General features: G+C 42.4%; 1 protein-coding gene across 4 annotated transcripts in view; it reads right to left on the bottom strand.

Annotated features, from left to right (window-relative positions):
• CAMK1D (calcium/calmodulin dependent protein kinase ID) overlaps nucleotides 1-26968 on the bottom strand; it is a 220275-nt gene that overhangs the window by 42413 nt on the left and 150894 nt on the right. For all 4 annotated transcript variants that reach the window (XM_082751604.1, XM_082751603.1, XM_082751602.1 and 1 more), the window contains exon 4: nucleotides 3217-3355. In XM_082751604.1, the coding sequence (XP_082607730.1) occupies nucleotides 3217-3355 (139 nt within the window). The remainder of the gene's footprint in view (nucleotides 1-3216; nucleotides 3356-26968) is intronic.

Below are 26968 nucleotides of genomic sequence, written 5' to 3' on the forward strand. Positions count from 1 at the left end.
CATGGCCCCCAACCTACTCTGAGGTTCCTGTTCAACCTCAAGCAGAGGTTAAAGCACTTTCTGACTCCCTGGTCACAGCATAAAGCCACATAGTGATGGCTTCATCCATGTGACATGATGACGATGGAGGATTTACAAGCTAAGGGAAAGCTGCAGCCACAGCTGTGAACCAGCTGGGACTGAGGCAAAAAGGGAAATAACTGCTCGTAGAAATAAAAATAATTATAGAGTGATAGCATTAATGTTTTTTTCTTATACTTCATAAGTCCAGTGCATTAACTGGCCTTTATATGCCTTCCTGATCAACCAGCAGCCCTTTTCCAAACTCATGCCATCCCTTGAGCCCTCCACTAAAAGTTTTTCTCTTTGTGCTCTCCCTGATGCCTCCAGCCAGTGAAAACCTTACCAGTTTCAAAACGCAGGCAGCAATTCCAAATTGTAGAACTAAACAGAAAATCAATGTCTCTGGTATTGATCAGCTGAAGGGCTGGTAGAGTTGGTATTAAGGGAAAAACAACTATTTCCTAATTATTTCCACTGACTCATCTCAGGTTCCCCATATACTCATGTTTACCAAAGCCCAGAAACCCACCCATTTGAAACTTAAATCTCTTTTAATACCTGTTTAAATCAATTCCACTTTTTATAAAATGAGCTGGTTAATTCCAAAAGCATTAACAAGATGGCTTTGTACCAAGCAGAACTGCTCCAGCTTTTCACTCCTTTTGCCAATGCTGGACTTCACTGGACTTCATCTGCTGCCATCTCTTGTTAGCTTCTGCTACTTTATTGAGATTAGAGCACAGATTTGCTTCTCCTAACTACAGCAAGTACTATTTTGGTGTATGAATAACACATAATTGCAATAAATAATTGTTACGGATATTTCAAGGATTGTATTTTTACAGAGTGGATTCTTTCCCAGAGTTTCATTTGGGGAGATCACAGTTTGAAACCTGCACTTATCTTGAAATTTTGAAACCACAAAAAGCCTTATTCCATTCCTATTTTTGCCATCATGGAATGTTTGCGTTAACAGAAATTTCACAGCAGGTGTTCCTCATATAGCATATTTTATGAGTCATTTTAACAACAGATATGCTACTGACAAACACTTGCAAACAAACAGAAAGAAAAAGAAAAGAGCTAGCCTTTGCCCCAAAATACTGCTGGAGAATGATATTCGTTTGATCTAAATTCATCATGTCCCTAAATAAACTCTTGAAGCAATTTGCAAATTAATCCACTTTCCATTTCCAAATATTTTATGTTTTATTATGGGAACTTTTAATAAGATTAATCTGTTTTAAAATAAGAGATACCATTCTCTGACTCTATGACTCTGTGATTCCAAGAGCTACAGCATCCCCTTAAAAGACAGATAGGAAGAGTAGAGTTCATACAGAGGAACATCTGAATTAAGACTAGACCTTCCACCAAAGTCTCCCACGGCAGAAAGAGGTCTGAAGTTACTTCTTGCAAAATGAATTTGAGAGAAAGTTGGACGTTAAATAACTAAACAACACTTCAATGCTGAAGCACTGCGGAACTCTAGTAAAAAGAGAATGTTTTAATGTCCTTCAGAGCAAAAGCTGGAAATGAATGGGAAATATGGGCAGCACTTGATGGCTGTAGGAGACTGAAGAAGAGTAACTAGTGTCTCCTCGAAACAACCAACCAACCAAGGAACCAACCAAGAAAAATATAAAACAAACCAACCAAACAAAAACCTCCTAAACATTATTTGGGACTTTTAGGACTAAACTGCACAGTGCCAAAGCAGAAACACTGATTTGGGGAACATTATTTTCCTCCATGCATTTTTCTTTAAAATGCATGGCCCATGATTCACATCAGCAGAGGGAAAAACATGCATTGAATTTTTCCCAAATTAAGGCCAGGGCTGTCTGGCTTGGGCTCTGCTTCACCTTAGAGAGCTGTGCTGCTGATGGCCACAGTGGTAACGGGCTCTGCTTTGGCCCTGCTGCATCACAGTTTGGAACAAGCCCAGGATTTGTTATTTTACCCCAAGCAGCATTTCTTATCAGCACTAGTTCTGGAGGAGATAAAAAAGCAAATAAATAATGTCTCTCATCACTATGATTTTTCATCTATCTTAAGGCAAAATGATGAGGTCACGTTCCAGGCACTCCAGATTTCACTAAGAGGATGTGCCAAAACTGCCAACTTGCAGTTTAATACCAGACTGCAATAGGAAATAAAATAATAACTTTAAAATAAATTTAATTAAAATTGTATTTAAATATTTTTAAAAAGAAAGACTTCTTTGTGGCTCATGACAACTTTAATATTCATTCAGCCTTTATATAATTTGACCTATTTTGCTAAATTCCACTGTCATTATGTGAGGACAATTCAAGACTACAGCATCAACATTCAAGGCAACTCCTGGTTCTAGCATCCTCCAAAGCACAAGCAGTGGTGTTGTTTTATTCACAGAATTTTTAGTTTAATTTTTAGCTTTCTTTTGACATGTGTATCTTTTACAAATGCCTACTGTTAATTTACTAGTTAAGATGGCTAAAACCAGGAAGTCTGTGTATTATGAAATCCAGGCCTTTCTGTTTATCTTAATGACATTTTGAGATATAAAGAGAAAACAAAACAGAAATAATCTTTGCTTGTTTGTATGTTGTTTGTTTGTTTGTTGCTGGTGATGGTTTTACCAGCAAAGCTGAGGGTTTCTGATGTGATAACATGGCATAACTGAAAGGACGATTATCTTAAAATCACACTGTCACAAAATGCTCCTTGGAAGAATCCTTGCTGTGAAAAGTGTCTCCAGAAACATTGGACTAAATAGTACGATAGGAAAGTGTTCAACTTTCACACACAATTTCTAGCTATTAATTATTTTTAAGTAAAATAAACATAGCACAGCAAATCTACAAGATAGCGTGCAACAGTAAACACATCCCAGCTGAGTGTCTTGTCTTAATGTAATGTTTTGGGTTTTAATGAATGCCTTTTTCTCCACATCATACATGCAAAATGCCCATTGACTATAACAGCATTGATTGCAAGAGTCCTCATTAAAACCAATTACAATGGAAGGATGCATAGACTTTAGAACATCCCTCTTATGGCAAATCATTACTGAAAGCCAGTCCCAGGGGAGGTTGGACTTAGATGCCTTAAACTTGCATAATTATGCAAAATTCATTAACACTGCCTAGTCAAGCTGCTTGGCCATACCTTGAGGTCCCTGTGGACAATGCCCATTCGGTGCAGGTAGTAGACGGCATCCAGGACCTGCCGGATCAGGGTGCTTGCATCCTTCTCGGTGTAGAACCCCTTCTCAACGATGCGGTCGAAAAGCTCTCCCCCAGACACTCTGGAAAACATAACAGGATACAGAGGTATGAGGATGTGCTTTTGAAGATGCTTTATACCTCTCTAAACAATGGCCAAGGCCAAGCAGTAACTTGTCAGGAGAAGCACACATCCACTTAGAGCTGCAGGAACTCTCCAAATTTCCCAGCAAGTATTTGGTTGTGGTCTGAGGACTGGACCAGAAGAATAGCAAGGAGCAAATAAAAGACATAACAGAACTAAACCAGAGATAACCATGCTACAAAGGAAAATAAAACCACCTTCCACCAGAGAGTGGTCAAAGATTTCCTAGGACTTGCAAATGAAAGTCATAACTCTCTAGCTCAGTAAAAGCCAAGGGGAGCAAACACTGAATTCACATAGCACAGGCGAATAGGTAGTAGAGGTGAATTTAATCTGCTCTTGCCCACTGACACCTGGCCCAGTGGAGGCTGTGACATTCCCCACCAGTATGAGCTCTTGGGGGTCAGGTTATGATATGCTGACCAAGGCTTGGGTTGGAGGCAAGGTCCCACCCTGCTTTCCCCCTAGGTGAGTGAAAAGTACTCACTGCCTATAGAGCATTAGTGAATTAGTAAATAAGTATTTACCCATAAATGTACGTTCGTTTATCAGCAGCCACAAACCCTTTTTCAAATGCGTTTTACTTGAGCACAGCCTCTCTCTGCCTGGCATTGATAGCAGACGGTTATTGATGAAGGAGCACAGATTATGAACGCAATTAATCACCAGATGACACAGAAGGGGAAAGGATTCCACTACTCAAGGAGGAAAGAAAATAAAACCTTGACATCTCACTATTTAATGTCTGCTATATTATGCTTTTCCTCTGCCCTGCTAGAAATAACACATTCTGAACCCAATCTTAAATAAAGAATGGACACATTAAAACTCCCTGGAGGAATACTGGGGGAAACAAAAGAGGAAATAAATGTCTGAGTAATTGAAATAATAAAACTGTCAGCAAAAAACTGCCCTATTAGGATAAATAAAAGATTTCCATTTTAACAAGCAAAGCCTATTAAAAAATAAAATGAATGTGATATGTTTTTTCAGCAAGTTGCACCACTTAGCATATCATAAATAGCACTGTAAAACTTTCTTTAAAAACAAACCTAATAAAGGGAAAATAATAAATGATTACAGTCATTAAATACATATGGACTGCGAGTTTGCCATTATATGAACACTAGGTAATTCAGCAGCAGCCACTCCAGGCAATAATCTGCATGAATAATGCCATGAAGTCACTTCCTAGGGAAGTTTGGAGCCTGAATGCATGAGAAAGCTACCACTAAAAATGAGCACATTCAACTTCAAAATTGAAAAGCAATCTGGGAAAAAAAAAAAAAAAAAAAAAAAAAAAAAAAAAAAAAAAAAAAAAAGATAATCCCCCTATTAAGTGCTAGGCAAACAGACCAAATGGTCTACTAAAATACTGGCATTACACTGAAGTTCTGCAGTAAACGTGAAGTTCACCCAGGAGCCCCATGGTTGTATCAGTGTGGCTTGATGCCTGCTGCTAGCAGAGAGGGGCTGGTGTAGCCATACCAGGATGACAGCAGGGCAGGGAAAGCCCCTGGTAACCTACTGAATCCATGAGCCCATGATTCATAGCAGGGCAGGGAAAGAGACTGCAGGTAGAGGATGCTCCGGCAGAAGTGCCATCACACAACACTGAGAGCACACCCTGAACACTCTGCAGAAGACCTTGAATTACAATCCTTTCTTACCTAGCTTCCCACAAGAGGATCTGTGCCTTGTGTACATAACTATGTATATATTTATATATATATGCACAGGACATTGCTCCAAGCCCCTCTCAACCCTACACCCTTTACATGCCCCACCACAACGTCATGTGCCTTGCCAAGGGAGAACAAGCACAACCTCTACCTCACCATTCAGAGTAGGCAGATAGTTTTACTGAATCTGGCTCTTATTAGCTGGCTGTCTTTTTATATTTCCCCTGCAGCCCTTTTGTTTCCCATGGATTGATTGCACTGAAAATTGAGCCCACGCAGTAATTAATACGCTTGAACACAGCACATATCCCCAAGAAAACGCCATGCGTGCTGCTGCACAATTTCATACAGTTGCTTTGGTTATATTCAAGTGATGGACTGCTTTAGCAGGCACTGATTTACACCAGGTGCTTTCCTGCACAAGGTCTCTCTCCTTGCCTGTTCACAGAGAATATGCCTCTGTATGCATTTTTCCATTAAAGTGACAAGATTGTCCTCCATCCCAACTCCCTCTCCTTATGCTTCATTCTTTAACCAAAAACTTTTCTTGGTAAAATTGGGTTCAGCGGATCTAGTGTACCCAGGCTCAATCTGTTTATAATTTTCTTTCAACACACGGAAAATATTTTCAACCTCTTAAATGATGCATTGCAAACTGGAGCTTAATCCAAGGACTCAAGAGGAGCCATCAGTGAGTTTACAGCCACTTGCTTACTCACAGTGTCAATGGCACCCCTGGGTACAAGGTACGAGTTGAAGTATGCATGCTCCTATATGTTTCTTTGGATACTCTATGTTATGGAATTTGGGATTTGAATTACATGTTTGCACTCACAAATAATGTCTCCCTCCTAGGGAAAAGCATCATGGCTGGGTCCCACCTCCCAAGGATGCTCTGCAACACAGTACCCGAAACCACGGGTACCACTTCCCATGTGGAGCTCGTGGCCATATGGCTCTTCTCCTCCAAAATAGGGTTAACTCAAATGTAATGTCATTGGGAATGCTGTTCCCCGTACAGTGCCCAGGGACTGACATGTCAGGAGCAAAACAGCAAGGGCAGCTGTGGGAGAGCATCTGAGCTCTTAACTCATGGTGGAGATGTGTCCCGCTTGTCTATAGCTGGTCTTGAGTCCAGTCCCCTCTGCTCCACTGAGCCGGGACTTGGCGTCCTGCTCTGAATAGACCTGGGCACTCACAAAACACTGCCACAATTTGTTTGTTCCAGCTTTTGTTATTCTGGGATACATTTCTTTTTCCTTAACGACAGCACCAGCTCTGCAATTTTGAGCAGTGCACAGAAGGCACAACTGAAACTGCAGGCAACAAGAGCAGAATTAAGTCTTTGTCTGAAGGAAATTTAAGACAAAATTTTCTGAGCAGAAAGAGAGGGCAGGAGGACTTTCTTATTAGTGGAGGACGACTGATCCTGTCTTGAGGCTGGCACTGGCTCATGTGGCTGGACACACTGTCCCAAATGTCAGCACAAGGAACCTCTTTCCCCTGCTGATTTTGATCTTGGTTCAGAGGCCAAAAGGTTTTCAGAGAAGAAAAACTCAAAGGAGTAGCCAAGTGCAGTTACCTGAAAATCATATAACCCTGGGAACAGCTCAAGTGTCATGCTGCAAACCAGAGCACCGTTAGCATCACCCAGGGACTTGGACCTGGGAAAAAGTCAGCAAAGCAGCCACATTTGTATCTTCTACATGGACATCTGCTGGGACCATGTTCCAAGTATGTGCTGCTCCACCTCTTGCATCTCCATCTCCAAGCACTGATTCTGGCTCATCAAGGGGCATGGAAAAGTGCAGTGCCTGGGGAAGGATCTAAGCTGGGTGCCTACATCACACATGGGCACCCTGAGCACATGTCCTGCTTGGCTCTGGGGGTGCAGGAAACAATTTCAAAAGACACATTTATTTTAAAAAGAAAACAAACACCTGAAAAAAGGTATAAATATCAATACTTTTCACTTCTGCTACAACTTTTACCTGAGGCTATTTTCTGCAATGAGAAAATGGAAATAATGTTCCTTTATTACACTTCACTGACTATTGGCGTGAAGAAGGCCGGAAGAAACATTATTTCCATTTTCTCACTGCAGGAAATAAAGACAGAAACTCTCAGATTAGTCCCAATGAAACAAGCAGGCCATACAGCAATGTCCTGTTCCACAAGCCTTACCCTACTGAGGAAGATTCATCACCATCCAAACCCAACGTGTTGAAGACGGGCAGCAGAACACAGTTTGATCATATAAAACAGGAGATATTTTCAATTCCCATGGGGGCACACAGACTGCACTTTGGTTCCAGGTTTTCCTGAGATAAAAGCTTTTGGATGTAGCATTTCATTTAGGAGATGTCAGGTATAGATCGTGCAGATGAAGCAAATCTGTCAGGCAACCTAGCTTGGTGCTGGAGTCTACAACAAAATCCCAAGGTCCTCTGGTCTGGGATCAGCTATAGAAAGTCTGCATAACTCTAATGGAGATGAATGAAGGAACAGAGACAGATATTCAAAACAGACTCAGCACCCATTGTTACACTTTTTTTTTTTAATTATTATTTTTCTCTTTTTTTTTCTTCTCTCTCTCTCTTTTTTTTTTTTTTTTTTTTTTTTTTTTTTTTTAATTCTGGATGGATTTGGGAATTTTGTCTCCTTTTTCTTCCCAGTTTGGCATTTAATCATTTCAAGTATCCAGTAAAGTCATACTGAACATCCCAGGTTAGGGCTGGATTCAAACAATTTTGCGAATGCAAGTGGTTTTGTGCACACAGAGGAGCTACCTGGTTAGTTGGGCTGCATGTGTGTGTGCACTGTTGGCTCAGTGCACTGCACAGACCCCAAAAGACCTCGCAGTCTTTATTAGAGGAGAAGGAGGGGCCACTCTAACAATGTCCTGGTAATTAATGAGGCTCTCTTCAAGGGCTGGCGTCAATCCTTGCCACTATGGAATTTCTATATTTCTGTAATTTCTAATTTACAGATGTAACCCAGGGAGAGTTAAGGAGGCATCTCAGAATTAGTAGTACACCCTGACTTTACGTTAATCCATTTTACCAACAAATTCATCAGGAAAGAACCAAACTGACAAACAAAAAGAAAACAATAACTGCTGCAGGAAAGGAGGAATGATGGGATCAACCTTTTTCTGAAGGAGCTGACTCTGTTGCAGTATTATCAGGAAAGCTGAGCATGCAAAGTTTCGAATAAACTCTTTGATTAAAGATAAGCACCAAACAAAACCTCTGAATTTAAGGCTCCTAAACTCGTAAACAACAAACCAAGAGCCAATCTGTCTGGATTTCTGATGCTGTGGCCAGCAGAGCAACACCTGCAACCTTATATCGCAGCTGACTCTGCCAGGTACCCGCCAGACCCCCACTGCGCTGGGGCTGCAGGTGTTAGCCTTCAGGTAAACAAATAAATTAATGGAAGAACAAACAAATGGTGGATTTACAAAGACATTAGTCATATACTGCTAGTAATGTATTCATGTTACCCTTTCTTTCTTGCTGGTACCATCTGTGTGTACAGATAAATCCTCTCATTTATTCACCCCTGCATCCCCCGCTGTTAATAAGTGTAGGAACCTTTCTTCTTGTTTTAGGAGCTTGAAAAATAACACCCTTTGAAATATGGCTTTCACTTCTTTGCCATTTGGCAAAACGTCAATGTTTTTTCTTTTCTGTCTCTTGGAGTGCAGGCTGGAGTAGCTCTGGATTGTTTACTGCTTGACAGTTTAATTGCTTTTTATCAAAAGTCTTATTGATGAACTCATCAGCAGTGGATTTAAGCAAAAAATGCCATCAAAGCTCTTCAGAGCTAGCAGGCGGTTCCTTCCAGAAGTGCATGGAGTTCACCTGATGCTTCACTGCAGTTCAAGCCATGATGCAGCCTCTGGTGGACAAATCAGCAAAGCACTATCAGGCTGGGCTAGAAACCTGCACATCAGGGTTGCGAGGGGTAAGAGGGTTGATCTCAGAAATCAGGAGCTGAAGGGATCAAATAGGTAAAATATGAGCATTATCCAACAACAGTGAAGAGCTCACTGGTCTCACAGTTTCCTACAATATAAATCAGGAAAAGCACATACCTCAGCCCCTGGGGCATGAAGCTGGAAGTGTGAGGTGAGATAAGAAAGACTGAAAGGGCTGTTTCTAGGAAGTTCTGGCTTTGAGTATTAGTTTTCTCTAATGAAGGAATTCTTATTAATACAAATATTTCCATTTTTTAAATTTATTTTGTTTTTAATGGAGGGATTTTCTGTTTGACTTTAGACTTCCTCTGCATTGTGAAAAAGCTTGAGAACCAGAGAGCAAACCTGGCTACTTCAGCATTTGAAAGGAAAGAGAAATTGGCTGCCCTTGTCTCATTGTTCAAATGATGCAACACATAAAAAGAAAATGAGTAAACAGATTAAAAGATTTTAAGTCCAGAAAGGAACATTATGATTATTCAACCTGACCTCTTGCAAAAAATAACTATGCGATTACAATTCTTCTTGCGCCAGTATTCTAAGGTGTTAACCAGGCAGGGGCATATATTGCTATAGAAATACTGTATGTCCTGCAGAGACTTGCCTTATTCAGTATACATCTCAGAAAACTGCACCAGCTTTTGTATTTGCAGCACATCATAAAATATTCAATTTGAACAAGGCAAGGACTTTCCTTCTTATTGTAGCTTTAAATCACCCACCTTAAAATCTAATGGTGACATAAATATACGCCCCAAAGCCACCAAAGCAAGGATGTAGGATTAATGTTGGCTTATTTTTCTACAATACTCTTGTGTGCGTATGGAAGAAAGGGATGGATGGTTGTTAGTATGCTCCCCTTTGATAGTACTGTTAAAAGCAACATTGCTGTGGGATTTATTCTGGATTTCCACTGTGATGGTGGTTGCACCAGGGGCAGTGAGTGTACCAACAGTTACCAGTACATTTTCCCTGCACTGTTCATGGTATGACCCAACACCTTGTTGGGTCCAACTGTACCAGCCAGCAATCACTTGGGAATGGTAGGGGGGGAAATTTGGAGCAGAAATGATTTTGTCAGCTTTCAGAACCAAACTGTGCAAAATAAAATACTTTTTCTCTTCTATTATAAGTGTTGTATGACAAATGCTGAGCAGCTGTAGTAAGGCTGTGCTTTGGAGAGCACTTCTGTTTCCACAGGGGCAAAAACTGTAAGTCTCTGGAAAGCTCAGCTCAAACTTGCTCAGGGATGCAATGTTGTCTGGCAAATAAAATCTTTGGAGACAACATTTTCCTTCTTCGAATCCCTACTCCAGAGCTCTTTCAGGGTCCATGACTTTTTGAGGTCAATGCTATCTTGTGTTAGCCACAATTTTATTTTGCATTCAAATATTCAGCATTGAATTCAAAAGTTCCCCAGTTCCACCAGTGGTAAAAAGTGGGACAGCACTAAGAGAAAATGAACAAGAGACCTCAGGTTTTTAAAACTCTTGTGACTAAACCTTACTGACCAACATCTTATGACAGTCCTTCAAACATCAGCTGCCCACGGGCTCCCATCTATGCTGGTCCCCACTAGCAATGGTGCACACAGGAGACGTTGGACCTGTCAGCGGCAGAAAACTCCCCAGTTCTGCTATTGCTATTTATGAGGCACATATCTATAGTCCAGCAACCTGCACTGATGATTTAACCCCCCATATAATCAAATCCTAAGGAAAAGTGTAGCAAACTTTCATATTTCTACCCCTCCCCTGAGGTCTGCAACCACTATGAAGGGCAGAGGATGGGCACATCTTTTTTCTACTCATCTGAGCTCTCATAGTTTGCTTGGCATCTTCACAGAAGCCAAGGAAGCATCTAGCATTGGCAGCTTGATCCCACTGAAGTGTGCTCCTTGCCATTTGAAAAAAAGTCCTACGGATATATCTGCTGGTTATAGGGACTGCTTTTCTTCATAGCTCTGCATTAAATAAAAAAGAAAAAACAAAGCTCAGTGATGGTGACTTCCATCTGTGCCCTATGTGTCGTCCAATAGTTTGATGTCACACATGAATCCATACACACAACATATTCACCACGGATTTCACTGAAAAAAACAGCATTTTTAAAAATTTCATTAGATCGTGCACAATATGGATTAAATAGCTCAAAAAAATTAGTGTTAAAGGAGCAATTACTCTGTTTAATTCATCTCTGTATGTTGGGTGCCAGTAAATCAGCCCAAGTACAACTATTCTGCTCATTGTATACATATATTTACATGCATGTGATTTTGTTGCCTCGGTCTTTCCCACTTTGCCTCGAGAAAACAGAGGAGTAGAGCTCTGTAGACAAACCACACAAAATATGTTTTCCAGTGTCTGGAACAATGTACTTCCTAACTGCTGTCATATTCCTCAAGTTCTCCATAAAATAAACGGATGGTTAAAATCTGGAGGAGATTCCTCACCTGACAGCAATTTAAAAGTAGGTCAGGTTTCAGCACTAATAGGTTGGGTTTGTTTTCCTTTTGACTTGTTTTCCAGTGGAAACCAACCTCAATGTCCTGCCAGCATGAACTAGGAAGAACAGACCTAAAAATTATGAGAACCAAAGTAACTGAAAATGGATGTCATAAATTACGCAATGTACAGTAAACAATCATGAAATGTAAGATGAATGCAGTAGGAAGAATTGTCCTAAATATAAAAATAGGACCACAGAAAATATACTAAAATCACTTTCAGCCAGTGCTTAAACAGCTCGTCTTTTCCGTGAATAATACTTAATAAAAATGTGTTTTTGCATGTGTATTTCTTCTTCTGTGTCTGATTTCCATGATTTCTCACAAGTAAATTTTCAGAAAGACATCACTGCGGAAACAGCCAGTGTTAAAATAACATTGAGTGATTCCTGCCTCAGCACAGATAGAGCTTTGGAGCCCCTTCTATCACCTCTATTTCATGTAAATTCTGTGTTTGTTTTGTTTTTCTATAGGATGCACTATATGTAGGGACTTTGAGTTGTTCCTCTGTTCTAGATGAACACAACTGAGCAAAATTTAATTTGAAACAAAGAAAGAAATGCAGTCAACTGGGCAAGATATGTTGTTGCAGAAATCAACTTTTCCAAACAGTGGCTAGAAACAATATACATGGAGCTAAATATTAAACTAAACTGACCAACATTACTCTAAATTACGTATCATTTTACATTACAGTATCATTTTATCAAGTTACAACTATATTTATACACATTAAAAAGTCATTTGTGAGCTCTTCAGCTCTTGAGGAAGTGTGAAGAACCTTGCACAGAGAACTGATAAAGAAAACCACAAAATTCTAGTTGCTTATAATGAAGTATTTCTTAAGAAATTTGTAAGTAACTAAACATAATACATAGAAAACCCCATTCCATTGTGCATACATGACTTTAGGATGTACAGCATCTATAAGATCAGGAAAGAAATGTTGGAGGTATCATTGACAGTTCCCTGAAATGGTCTGTGGCTATAAGAAAGCAAGCAGAAGGTTTGAGAGGAAATTGAATGCAAAGGAGAAAATAATTTCTCCCTGTAAACACCCATGGTTCACCCACACCTTTAACATTTTGACAAATTTCATCTCACCCAAAGTAGCATGTCTACAAAATAACCTATGAGGCTATCGCCCTCAGCTCCTTCAGCCAATGCAAAGAAGGAGGCACTTCTAGGGTGTGATGCTGCTGGGTTCACACTTCAGAATAAGTCAAACAGAAGTGTCCATTTCTGTGTTCATTCAGATAAATCCCACTTTGACGACCTTTTCTAGAAAAAAGCCTGGAAGATGCTTTGGTTGCCTCAACATGGAAAAGTACAGTCAAACCAGGAAAGTACAGAGAAAAAAAACAAGTAGCCAGCATGTCCATGAAAAGAGAGGTCAAATTAACAAAGAAAAGAGATGACAGAGGAGATACAACAGAGCTCTACCAAATCATGAAAAGAATAGAAGATGAAAAAAGGAAATAGAAGCAATTATTTCACACCACATACGAGAAATGTGGACCTAGTAGAATTAGCAGGTGGTGGATTTAAGACAGAAGCCTTTGTCATCTGAGGAGCAATCCTAGAAGAGATGAATCCTTGGTATGACCCAATAAAACAATGCTCATGATCTTATCTTCGTGCTCATCGAATTAATTACTGAATTATTCACTCAACTTTGGCCTGAATGTGCATACCTACATTAAGGCAGTCTTTTGATTCACTCATTTAAAATCAAATATGACAGATTCATAGATTTTAAAGCCATTATGATAATTCAATCTGACCTCAGACAAAACAAAGACAGTACAATTTTTGCCTCAGATCCATAGCTCCTGGCCAGGCAAAAGACTATCATTTAGCAGAGTGTCCAGACTTGACTTAGATGATACTGCTAATCCCTTGTCTGCTTTGTCCAGTGGTTAATTACATGCACCGGCTAATTACATTGGGTTTCTTTCCAATGATAATTTTTGATAACCTGTCATTGGATCCCTTTAAACATTGACTCCAGGCTCCTTAGATATTTGCTCTTTAGAGCAACCTTCCTCTTTTTAGGTTCTGGTAACTTCATTCTTCCTTATTCTGATGTTTCTCCCCCCCAAAAAAATGATATTCAGCAGCTACTTTTACAGCCTCTGTGAAATGATGCCTAGGAGCTGAGTGCACACACAGTGATGCTTATTTCTGGCTTTTCATTTGGAAAAGAGAGTTACCAAGCTGAAAATTTTTGCTTACATCCGCATCAGTAATGATCTGGCCATGCCTGATCCAGATACGGACCAGTACTAAATATCCATATTTCAATACTGAATGAACTAAATAAAATATAGAGTCTCCAATTACCACCCTCTTCCAAATATCATTTGTTCAGTCCTACACCTTACTACATCTCATGATGTTTATTTCACTACTGTTCAATTAAAATATTCCCATTTTCTACAGTGGAGACTGATTTTTTTCCAATATTGAGGCAGAGACCAAACTGAATTATTACAGCTTGGATGCAGCCTCAGCTAAATAAAACTTATGCGACTGTTTAGAGCAATATTATATCCTTAGTCAGTAAATTCAGTTTCCACTGGAGCTGCAAAGCCATTTGTAATGTCATTGTAAGAACCTGGAGTAACACGAATTGAATTTGGAAACCCCTAGATTGTATGCAAGTGGATTACTCTCTTAACCAATCTTCTCTAAAGAGGGGACAGTGGATATGGGGCATGGTGAGCAAGGATGACCTGCACACACAATCAACCCAAAGCTGTTAAAAATAGTTTATGGCAAAATACTGCTCTAAACCCCACTGCTCCAACCCCTCTGCAATCCACAATGCTGAGCACACCTTACCCTGTCCCATATGAGACTTCCCTCTCACCTACCCCATTCATTGCAATTTTTCATGTTACCCATTCTTTCCCAGCTCCATGCAGGAAGCCTGGCAGAGGATGTGTTTGTGATGGGCCAGGAATAGTGCTCGTGACTAAAGGTCCACATCTAATTGCAGCTTGCCAGCTGCCTTCTCCCACTGTCAGTGAATTTCCGAGCTGTGCCCCTTGCACAGATAAGGTATGTTGGGGGCCAGGAGGACCTGCTGATTTACTGTGGTTTGGTTGGAGGGTGGGCAGCACAAATACTCTCTCATGGCCCCAAGAGAAGATTTATGATGCACAAAAGAGACATTTTCTTACAAAAATAAAATAATAGTGATAAGAAATAAAAACCCACATCTGGCCTTAATTCCTCATACTAAAAAAAAAAAAAAAAAAAGGAAAAAGCAAACCCCAAACCCTCAGTTGAGCATGTGAGCCACCAAGGAGCTATTTCTGCTCTTCAATTATTCCTCATGAACTCCACGAGGAGACCCTGACCATGGTGTCCCCATGGGACATGGGAGGAATGAGGTGCCACCAGCAGCCGACAAAGCCCCAGGCAAAACTGGCCAGCAGAAAGGACAGCCTCCAAAAATGCTGGGAATCCACTGAGTGAAACCAGCTGGGCACGGAGATAAAAGGACAATGCTGCCAACCCCTCATGCTTGCTCAGTCCTGTTCAGAACTGCAGACCCGAACCAGGTGCCACAGCCACAAATCTACTGGTTTTATTCCATGCAATAACTGACTTTTTCTTCTGAAAGGATAAGCCCTGTCTACTCCTGCAGGAAAAGCATTTGTTGAAAGATAAAGTCAGAGCACAAAACACCAGAGAGAGTTTTCAGAATGTCCTGCAGAAAAGAAATGTGCCTTGGGCTTATTTTAATAATTCTCAATTGTTGCCTTACTGGTGGCTGATTTAGTCCAGGCCATTGAGATGTTTCTAATGGAAATCATCAATTTATCATGGAGATGAATTCCAAGAATCTAATCATGCAGATGAAAACAGACACATGTTCAAGCTAACAATGAAGACTCCAGGAAAAGAGGGAAGATTTTTTATATCTGTTATTTTTAAAGGTAGCTATTTGCTCCTGCCTCTTAACAGCGCAGGCTGGCCAACTGCCAGGCCTTCTGGTTTTTACTGGGTCTGTCCCATGGCCTTGGGAGAGACTGTAAATATCTGCTTCTACATTATTGCTCCAAAGCTGCTGTCTACTCCAGCACTTCACAGAGTTGCCTTGACAGAGAAAACAAAAGTCTCTGGCTAATTCTTCATTAATCAGCACAAGTCGCCCCATGGTAATTTTATTTTCAGGAGAGCAAATCAATGCCAATAAGCAAATCCTTATAGTTCATGCTCAATTGTTTAGGAGGTTGTGTTACTGTCCCCTTGTCTATTTCCCTAAAATGTTTCAGTAGGAGAATTAATGACAAACTGGAAAATCTGATGGTTGAAAAAACAAAGACATAATTGATATAAAAATAATTACTGGGAAAAAAAAAAAAAAGAAAAAAAAAAAAAAAAAAGAGCAAAACTGCACCAGCTGCTCTCAGATGCAGGATCTTCAGAAACCACATCCAGAAGCCCAATACAGCACCATCCAAAGCCTCATCTCTACCTTACAGCAAGTATCTGGGTCATCTTCTCAAGGTCTGACCAGCAGCTTGAGGATACTGCTGGTGCTGGGTGACACTCGTGCCCATCCCACATGAGAGCACCACGAAAATCCCCCTCTCAGGAGCAGCATCCCAAAGGCAGTTCCTTGGAAGCACCATCCCAAAGCAGAGTGGGTGAAGAGTGAAGACACAGTCCCTATTTCCCACAGCCCACAAAGCATCCAACAGGACTATCCCAAAGCCCCCCCAAAATCTTGCTGCCTCCTGCTCTTTGCTGTGCCCCATGCACAGTTTTCTCTTAAGCTTTACCTCCTGGGGACCATACAGGATATAATTCCCCCATGTCTCACATTTCATACTTAAACTGCCCCATAAAATCCCATTCATGAGCAATCCTGAAGCAACAGCAAAAACACAAGCTGTGAAACTGCATCACCTTCAGATTGCAGCCGTGGAACTGCCCTCCCGGCTCAGCCTTGCTGCTCTAAAGAGAGGTTCGTGGCAGGAGATGACCCAAGAGCATCATTTCTGCCAGCCACAGACAAGGTGCAAGCCAGCTCACACAGTCTGAGACCTTATCCCACCTCTGGGGGACATAAATATTTGTGCTGATGGGCATGATGCTAACCTGCTCTGAGATGCCACCACAACAGCTCAGGACATTTCATAGGACATTTCATAGGACATTTCATTTACATTTACTTGCTGTCTACTTCATTTGGCCGGTGTAAGGTCTGATAACATCCTGGGCATTTCTGCAGGTAAAAGCATGACTTCACCATTTCAGCTGTGATTTAAAAAAAAGAAGGCTTTAATCTTCCTTTTTCATGCTACAGTCATACTCTTAAGTGCCAGTTGTAGCTCCTTAGCATCTTTTGCATGTGTTATAAACACAGCTATGTGAAAATTAAAACCAAAAGTTCCTCCTCCAACTCAAATCAAAACTAAAGCAGTGATTAGATCAAGCCCAATGTGAAAATTAAAATCAGAAGTTCCTCCCCCATCCCAAGCTGAAACTAAACTAATGATTAGATCAAACCCAAACAATAATCTAGCAAATATAGCCCTCACTGTGCTCCTGGGCTGCATGATTTATACACAGACTAAGAATGCCTGGGAGTTGAGAAAACAGCTGGATACAGAGGGTTTTTTTGCTAATATGGTAGTGAGAGTGCATTGCAAAAGCTCAGAGACAAAAATGAAGCAGACACTGTGACCGTGGGGCTCACAAGCCCTGCACAGTGATCTGAGTGTCCTGCATGCATCCAGCTTTAGCATCCTGCAGTGGGGAAATATTGAGTGAGGCAGCCCTGGATGTGCCCGTGGGGCTGCACTGGTTACAGAAGTGGAGGATTTCACTCAGAGTTAATCTGGGACTTGACAAGGAAGCAAGTTTGTGGCCAGTGAGACCAGCAGTGACCCTGAGGTTGTGAAGGATGTGGCACAGCAGTGATACAAGTTGTGGAGCAGGGCAATTAGTTCAGAGCACAAAGGTTTGTTCTGGCACAGAGCATATCTATAGGGAGCATGTGTATGGTAGCTACTCCAGACACTGTCTTGTACAAACAAGATCTGATTATCACAGGACTAGAAGCTCAGTGCACTTAGCCAAAGAATGATGCTGTTTGAGCTCCTAAAAAGCCCGTGCCTTGTAGTTGCCTATAATGCAAGGGAGAGACTTTGCCCCTGTTGCCACCCAGCACCTTGCAGCCTGCATGCTGATGCACAAGTATTAGTGCAAAAGTGTCTGGGCAACTCATTATCTGCATGATGGCAATTCTGAGGCTGAAAACTGAGGAAATGGTAATAAAAAGGAGGGCGTTCAGTCCAAGGCACTGCCAGGAAGGCACAGAGTCTCTCTAAGTCAGTGCAGTCAAATCAGCAAACTGTTGTTATGCTGGTCTTAAGGAAAAGACCAAAGTGTTTTGGTTATCTTCCAGTGGCCTGTTAAAGCATCCCAGAGTCCCAGAATGGCCAGGGTGGGAAGGGACCTCTGGGTCCATCTGGTCCCACCCCTGTTCCACACCAAATGTGGCCTCACTAACACCAGGGCTGGCAAAGAAACAACTTTTACTGCACTAATTACATCTAGTACTCACAAAAGCCCACACACAACCCCATCATTCTTCTTCCCAAGCCCCAAATGCCAACAGGCAGGGCAGTGTGAGACCTGCAGGACCATCATGATACCCTGGGACACAAAAGCATGGCCATGGCAAGAGCCCCAGCCAGCAGACCGGTGTTCAAGCTTCGCTCTGCCACTGATTTCCTTCATGACACTGAGCAAATCACCAAAGGGTGAGCCTAAAAGGGGACTTAGGTGTCTCAAGTGGGAATTGGACATTTAGTATCACTCGTGTGGTTCAGATAACCCAATGCCAACAGGTCAAGACCTGCCATGCAGCTAACTGCGAGCACCAAAGCTCCTGGGACGTGGGGCACAAACTCCACTCCCTGCTCCAGCTGGAAGGGAGGGCAGGGGCTTCAAGCCAACGTCTCCAACTCCTGGAAAGTGCCTCAAACCACAGGGTGTTTTCCATACCTCCGTTTGAAAATGTTCCGCTTCTCAGAAACTAATTCAAGACTCCCCCAGTGCCGTAACACTTACTCAGCACTGTCACTGCGTTATTGATGCTAATGCCACGGAGTGGTAACGAGGGCCATTAAAATGAACGTCAGTCGTTCCCTTCACCTTTGCGTGGAGCCAAATTCATCCCTCTGAGAAACATGTTTGTCCTGTCACGCTGGTAAAATGGTAATCTTATCCCTTGTCTTCCATAACCAACTGAGAAATCGCCAAGCCAAGTTTGGTCTTGCAGAGGGAGTGTGTCCGTCCCTCAGGCAGGCAAAGCAGGTATATTTATGCAGTGGAAGGAGCCATTCATATTAGCCATTTGCTATAGACAGGCATGGAAAACAGATTTCACGCTGGTGATTTATAAAGTGCTTTTAGACAGCCTTTAAATAATGAGTTATAACTAGGTATGAACATTCAAAGCCACTGCTGCAAACTCTCTCCTGCTCTCCCGGTGTTATTTATGCTGCTCTGGTTGCAAGAATGCAGCTCCCTGGTCCGGCTCCGCACCCTGCACCAGCACTGACCCATCTCAGCACCACAGACGTCTGTTTTCTATTTGGCTGTGGTATTCCCTGCGCAATATTAAAATGTCATCAATTCAGCTTAACAGGCCAAGTAAAGGCCTTAGTCAACCATTTAACAGCTAAGTAAAACATATGGCAAACGCATATCAGTCCAGGGACTGCATTAAAAGTTTAAGGGTTCAATTAAGAGGAATCTTTCTGGTGTGTTCTCGGGAGGTTAGGAAAACAGAATTGCCAAATGTTTCCCCCCCACCTCGTAGCTGCTGAGCACCGGGCTGAACCCCCTTGTTAAAGTACTTTTTGTTAAAGTGCTATGCCAGTACGTAAAAGCACCTCTATATAATACTCGGTTAAAATAAAATATTTATTGGGAAAACGGAGCCGACGTTTTTATGATATTTTTTTTTTTTACGGTTGTTGTTTTTTCTGCTCAGGGTCAGCACCTGAGGCAAGGACATGTCTTGTGTCCTGGCGCCCCCAGCGCTGAAAGCTCAGCCACGAAACCAGCTGGACTTGGCTTTCAGCATTGACCAAAGCCCTGTTTGGAGATACAAAACCAAACTATGTTATTATGTGTTTTGTGTTGTTTTTTTTTTTTTTTTTTTTTTTTTCTTTCTCCCCATTGTTCAGCTCCTGTAGGCTAGCCAGCAGAAATAACACGGAAATCAAGTGGCACATCCTGCTCACAGCAGTGTCTCCGGATTCAAACAGGTATCAACAGTACAATAGACTGACAACATTATTGTAGAATAATAAAACTATCCTAAAACACCTCTGCTTGCAAGAACAGACCTCCCAGCTCCCTGGGGTCTAATACAGGAGACTCCAGGTGTTGGGTCACCTGCTGGGTGACAGGTTGATGTGTGCATGTCCCTTGTAGATGAAGCAGACACCCCCACAAATGTGGCCAGGTGATGTGGAAGGGGAAATGGCATTGCAGCTGCAATCGATCATCCCTGGATTATCCCAGGACCCCCCGGGACACAGCAGCACAAGGCAAGAGACCAGGCTACAAGGGTAATATATAGACAGTGTGCAAAAAAAGCACGTGGCTGCAGAGTGGTGCCTCTTTGGTGGTGGGTTTAGATCACAAGATCTTTTGTGCCTCTCCAGAGGCAGATGGCACAAAAATATTCACAAATTTTTCACACAGAATCACACAGAATTTCTAGGTTGGAAGAGACCTCAAGATCATCGAGTCCAACCTCTGACCTAACGCTAGCAGTCCCCACTAAACCATATCCCTAAGCTCTACATCTAAACGTCTTTTGAAGACTTCCAGGGATGGTGACTCCACCACTTCCCTGGGCAGCCTGTTCCAATGCCTCACAACCCTTTCAGTGAAGAAGTTCTTCCTAACATCTAACCTAAAACTCCCCTGGCTCAACTTAAGCCCATTCCCCCTCGTCCTGTCACCAGGCACGTGGGAGAACAGGCCAACCCCCACCTCGCTACAGCCTCCCTTGAGGTACCTATAGAAAGCGATAAGGTCGCCCCTGAGCCTCCTCTTCTCCAGGCTGAACAAGCCCAGCTCCCTCAGCCGCTCCTCGTAGGACTTGTTCTCCAGGCCCCTCACCAGCTTCGTCGCCCTTCTCTGCACCCGCTCAAGCACCTCGATGTCCTTCTTGTAGGACATCTGTTTTGCTGCAAACAGCTTTTGAATTTGGACCTCAAGTGGCAGGTGGGACATGGGAGAGAGCTGTGGTCCCACAGCTGCTCTGCAAGGTCCAAAAGGAGGGCAGCCCCCTCTAAAACACACACTGCAGAGCTGGTTCAGACCCCAAACTTCTACAGCTCTCAGAAGCAGCACGATACCGAAACTGAGGATTGGGAAGAATTAACTTCTTTTGTGCTATTTTCCTTTGTTTAGTACAGCCAAATCCAAGCATTAAACATATTTTTAAACAAAAGCCACGCTGAGAACAGATCACAGGGCACGCTGCAAAAGTAACCAGCGTTTCAGCTATTAATGCTTCTTATTAAACAAATAAACCACTCCAATGTATGCTTCACAGTCCACAAATTATTCTCACAACTATGCAAAACTACTTTATGTTTCAGCTTTGGGGTTTTGTTTAAAATTAACTCTAGCACTGTTTTCAAGAAAAATCAATTTATTTCGCCCAAGTGGTGATTTAAGACATCAGGGAGCCATCTGGTGGTTTGATTGCCTTCTAATTAAAATTCGTCTCTTGGGCTCTTGACTTCCTCTGATTCTGAGCTAAATTGGCCAGCCCAGAGCATAAAAGCAGAAAAATTGAGCATCGCAAGATGTGTGAAAATAAAATGTAAGTATTCAAAATTTCAGAGAAGATTTTGCCACCACTCTGTAAATGTGAGCTCTCTACAAAGCACCCATGATGCATTTACTCTCCGACTTTTTTGAACTGCTTTATCTTTTTTAAACCTTTAGCAGTGGAACAAAGTTTCACAAAAATCACCCCTATGAGAGAAAACGAAAAACAATGCATTAAGTAAGTTGATTTTGCATTTCTATGGAATGAGTAGGTTTTGTCTCTAAGAAAGCTTCAATATTTTTCCCCACAAATTTATACATCTTGAAAATGTAGGAAACAAAAATACAAGAAGTAAAACAGCAAAAACTGCAGCTAGGCATCCATTCTTGCTGACACTCCCCAGGCATTTTTTTCAGAGGGGATCAGAGCACCTGGCTGGGTACCCACCTGGATGCTGCTATTGCAAAGGGCGGAGGCAGCATCCTGGCACCACCTCCTGGGGCAGGGATTTGCAAAGAGCACCCTCGGGGGTAGGGATGCTGCGTGAAAGTCCTCACCATGACAGCTTTGGATGTCGATGCTTACATTACAGCTAGGCATAATTTTGGATGCCCAGGTCCTTCTTTGCATTTGGCCCCTATCTCTCCATCCCTGCATAAATGTTTATTTAGTTTGTGTTTGTTGTTGTTGTTGTTTTTTGTTTTGTTTTGTTTTGTTTCCTTGTTTTCTTTAAGTTTTATTTCCAGATTTGAACAAACAAAAGGTCAGACGGGGCCAGACTGGATGTTCTTGCTCAATCCCACCTCCAGCACACAATATTTCTGTCACTTCCTGGTCCCCAGCAGGGCTGGCACTGGCTGTGGGGGTGTATACAGCAAAACAGCATCCAAGAGATTTTGTAGGGCTACAGCAGACATTTAATTGCATTTTCATGAAAAAACCCAATGGGGAACAAGGTCATCGCTGTCGTAACTGGGTTTATCTCATAGATAAATCTGTGTGTTTGTTTTTTCGGTCATACTGAGCCATCTCCCTTTCAGTCACCACTCCCTGTGGAGAAAACAGCTCCTTCCACTTCACAGTTTTGCCTTTAAAAATGCAACCTATTTCTTTCTCTCTCCCTCCCTCCCCCCCCAAACTCATTCATCTCCACCCAGTACAGGGCAGGTGCAGCAGCCACAAGCAATAAGGAACTCTCTGGAGGAGAAAATCTAATTTTGCAGAGCTACATTTTACAGGTCTCAACAGTACCTGTGCAAACCTCCCCTTGGACTATGGAGAAGGGATAACTAGGGGTAGGGAAAGCTGGTGACACGACAAGACATCGGGAGAAGCTGCATAGATTTTGGAGGACAGTGAAGGCTGAACCCCAGGATATCAGAGCTATCCTTGAGCTTGAACAGTATCATTAACCAGCCTGGATTTCCTTAAAAATAAACCCTACAGGTCCCTGATTTCAGCTGGAATAGGTGCCACCACTTCTAGCAATGAATGCAGAGGAGAAACCCAGAAACAATAGAGAACTTCTGAAGTTCTGTAGCAAGGGGAGGAGAGATTCTGCTTTTGTTTAATATTTTTGGCATTGTATGATTCATTGCTAAGACTTTCATCCTTCGCCAGTCAGTATCCCTTCTCCAACTCCTCAGCCACTCTTTCCTACTTGTTTCCAGTATTTTCATCGTTTGTATTTCTCCATGATCCCCACAGGAGGAGCCTCAGCACCACTCTAGCAGGCAGAACACAAGAGCTCCAAGGAGCATTTGCAGTTTCACCCTATATGCACAGCTGTCTCTTCAGTTATGAGGCAGGAAATGTTATTATTATTATTTTTTAAATGACTCTAAAAGAACATAATGATCAATCTGGAAAAAAGTTTCTAAGGATATTTGCTGTGGGCTGAGATCCACATAGTCAGAGGCACTTGGCACATCAGGAGCTATAATTTGAGAACCTGATTCTCAAATCCCTGCAGAGAGGATTATTTATGTGGGTAAAAGTTACGTCAAAAGGCGTTTGCGGGATCATGAGATGAAATACACCTTAAAGAGTTTCTCTGCCCACAACTCACAGGAGGTTTTTGTAGTGCTAGAGAGTAGCTGGTAAGACAGATTCATCCTGGAAAAAGGCAAAAACAGGTTTGGAAAATGGTGCATTTTTCTTCTGACACCACCATAGGCTCCTTTTGTGCCCTAAACCACTTTTATTCCTCTTCCAAATGCTTTCATTTCACCTTCTGCTGTTTGTTTCATCTATGAAGCTCCAGGGCTTGTGAGGTCTCCAAGGTTAGGGCAATGCATCCGTGCAGTTTCTAACCTCCCTGTGCACAGCATCCTCAAGAGCACAGCAGGGAGCATGGATGAATCCTTCCTCATCCGTGAACTCAGGTTTTCCAACCAACACAGGACGGGATGCATCACCCCACAAGCCAGGATGCACCTAGAGCCCACACTCAGGCCCAGGACACCCAGAGATGCTTGTAGGCTTCCTCCTTAGACACGGCCTTTGTGTTAAGCACAATCTCTGTTGTCCTCTGGTCTCTCTTCTGGCAGAGAAAAATAATTAAACTTTATTTCTGCAACTAAAATTTGCTGGTGGTAGCAACAGTTGCTGGAGGAACGGCTTTCCATGCTCTGAGGCTGGTTAATTAGAAATCTATAGGTTGACGTTACTTGAGAAATAACAGATCTTTTATTTTTCAGGTGTTTAATTATTAATAAATTAATGAGATGGAAACTGAAGTGCAAGGAAAAATGGTTCTCAGTCTGAAGGAAGTTAATATAAAATCCAAAATGCATTCTCTTCCAGCTTATTAAGTTTGAGATTGATGTAATAACCTCAAGAGGGTTTTTTTTTTCTTTTTTTTTAGTTTGTCTCTTCTCTTAAATTTATGTTCACATTTGCACATAAGTAGTTTCTTTATCCAAACTATGTCTCAAAAGAATTTTCTTTTACATCATGAATTTTCCTATCTGGAAAAAGAAAACAGAACTGCATTTATAAAATGTGGTAAAACCTGAAGATCAACATTACCCAGAAATTCTCACTCTTCAGAGAAGAATCAATCTGAGCCCAGCTTTCCATCACTAAAATACAAAATGTACTCTGCAAAATTTCAGGAGGAAATTCATTATATGGTCCTTTAAATATCAGGCGTGACTGTACCCAAGGCACCTGCAATACTGGCCAGTTTCTGTTCTGATTTTCTTGGCATTAGAAGCAATTTCAAATTGCAGAAACCAGAAGTGGGGAAAAAAAGCTCACGCATCATTTTGTCCATCAATTTTTTGATCATTTCCTCTGAATTTGCAGAATTGCTCCCAACCTCTCTGTGCTGCTCAGCTTTGAGTCACAGATCTGTTCACGCTTCATTCAGAGGATAAGTTCAACCACTAGGAAAGTGTGTCCTGGTACACATCATAAAAATGTCCTTGTCTTTCATTCTTTCGTTGTTTTTACTCCATTGCTACCCTCTCTGAAGCAGATGTCTCAAAATGAGCAACATCACAGAAACCTCAGCTTCAACGTCCTTTGGGCAGGTGGCTGTTTCCTATGGTCTTGCACCAAGAGGAACCCTTCTAAAATTCTCCTGTTCTTCCTCTGTGAGCCATGCTGGAATCACCACTGCTGCTATAACACAAACCACATCAGGATCTCCTTCTCCTCCTCCTGAGGGTGTGCGGAAACCCCACCACTGGTACCAACACCACAAACGCCTCTCTTCTCTACCACTGGGAAACGTGGAACTGTTTACGGAGCACATGCTACTCACTTTTAAAATTCAAAGGAATATGTTAAAATTACCATAACTTAATGTCACAGAAGAGATGAGATCCAAAGCTTTCTTTGGAATTTCTTGCTGAACAGAAGCTTCTGCAGACGGTATTTGCTTTTTCTTAAAAAAGTGGATACATCCTTGTCCTCACCTCTGCAAGAGCCTGAATCACAGCTCACTGAGCATATGGAAAAACTCACAGTGACTTCAATGGTTTTGAGCAGTGTCTCCACCACAGACATAAGGTAGTAACACAAATGTCCTTTCAGGCCATAGCTAGTCCTAGCCTGGGTGCCTGCTGATATCCTCCTCCAGAGAAAGGGAGGTTTAAAGAGCTGTACTTGCTGGAGCAGGTTAACATGCACATTCATGAAGTTCAACAAGGCCAAGTGCAAGGCCCTGCACCTAGGCTGCAGCAATCCCAAGCACAAATCCAGGCTGGGTGGAGAATGGATGGAGAGCAGGTGAAGGACCTGGGGGTGGTGATTAACAAGAAGCCCAACACAAGCCAGCAATGTGCGCCTGCAGCCCAGAAAGCCAACCGTGTGCTGAGCTGCACCAACACAGCGTGGGCAGCAGGGTAGGGAGGGGATTGTCCCCCTCTGCTCTGCTCTCCTCAGCCCCCACCTGGAGCCTGCGTTCAGCTCTGGGCCCATCGCAAGGACAGGGATGGACCAGAGCGAGTCCAGAGGAGGCCACAAGGATGCTCAGAGGCTGGAGCCCCTCTGCTGTGGAGCCAGGCTGAGGGAGCTGGGGTTGAAGGGGCTGCAGGAAAGCTGGGGAGGGACTGTGTGTCAGGGGATGTGGTGGTAGGACAAGAGGAGTGGTTTTAAACTACAAGTGGGAGATTTAGATTAGCTACAGGGAAGAAATTCTTCACTCTGAGGGCGGTGAGGCCCTGTCCCAGGCTGCCCAGAGGAGCTGTGGCTGCCCCATCCCTGGCAGTGCCCAAGGCCAGGCTGGATGGGGCTTTGGGCAGCCTGGGCTGCTGGGAGGTGTCCCTGCCCATGGCAGGGGGTGGCATTGGGGGGGCTTTGAGGTCCCTTCCAACCCGAACCATTCTGGGATTCTGTAACAGATCTGCAGAATCATATCTTCTGTCTTCTTTAACACCTGCAGTCAGAGTGAGCAGTCAGAAAAGGCCTGTCACACAGGCCCAACCACAGCCAATTTGTCTCTCCTAGCAGTCTGCATCCACCAGATACTGTGCATAACATATCCGTTATTAATCATTGCTTGGTCAGACTAACCTCTCAAGCTCTTTTAAACTCTTCCCTGGTGTTTCTGCCAGCCTCTTAAATCATTTCTCTACTTCTTGTCACAGATAGTCTCAATATCCTAATGCTTTTTCAAACATCGTGGGTGATGCATGAAACTCCACATTCCCCTGTCAAGCCCTCAAAATAACCACTCTATACTTAGAAAAGGAAACACCTCTCTGCTTCAGCCACTGGGAAATGCTGAGCTGTTTATGGGGCACGTGCTACCACTTTCAAAACTCACAAGAATATTTCCTTCTGCTGGAAGCACTTACAGGTGCTCTATATTTTGGGGACACAACTTCACAAAACTCGTTGGGATCTATTTATACCCGAGAACTCTACTCCTTCATCAAATTCAGCTCAAAATGGCCAATTTTTCAAAAATTATTAGGAAGGATGTGGGAAAGGAACAGCAAGACCCATGTTTTACTCCTGGAAATCAGCTTGAAATGGATGCTGTAAGTAACGTATGCAAATATCCCTTTTTGTGTGTGACAATTTAGTTTAGTCCTTAATTGCTT

This window comes from Aythya marila (genome assembly GCF_965140915.1).
Source record: "Aythya marila genome assembly, chromosome: 1".
Taxonomy (NCBI): domain Eukaryota; kingdom Metazoa; phylum Chordata; class Aves; order Anseriformes; family Anatidae; genus Aythya; species Aythya marila.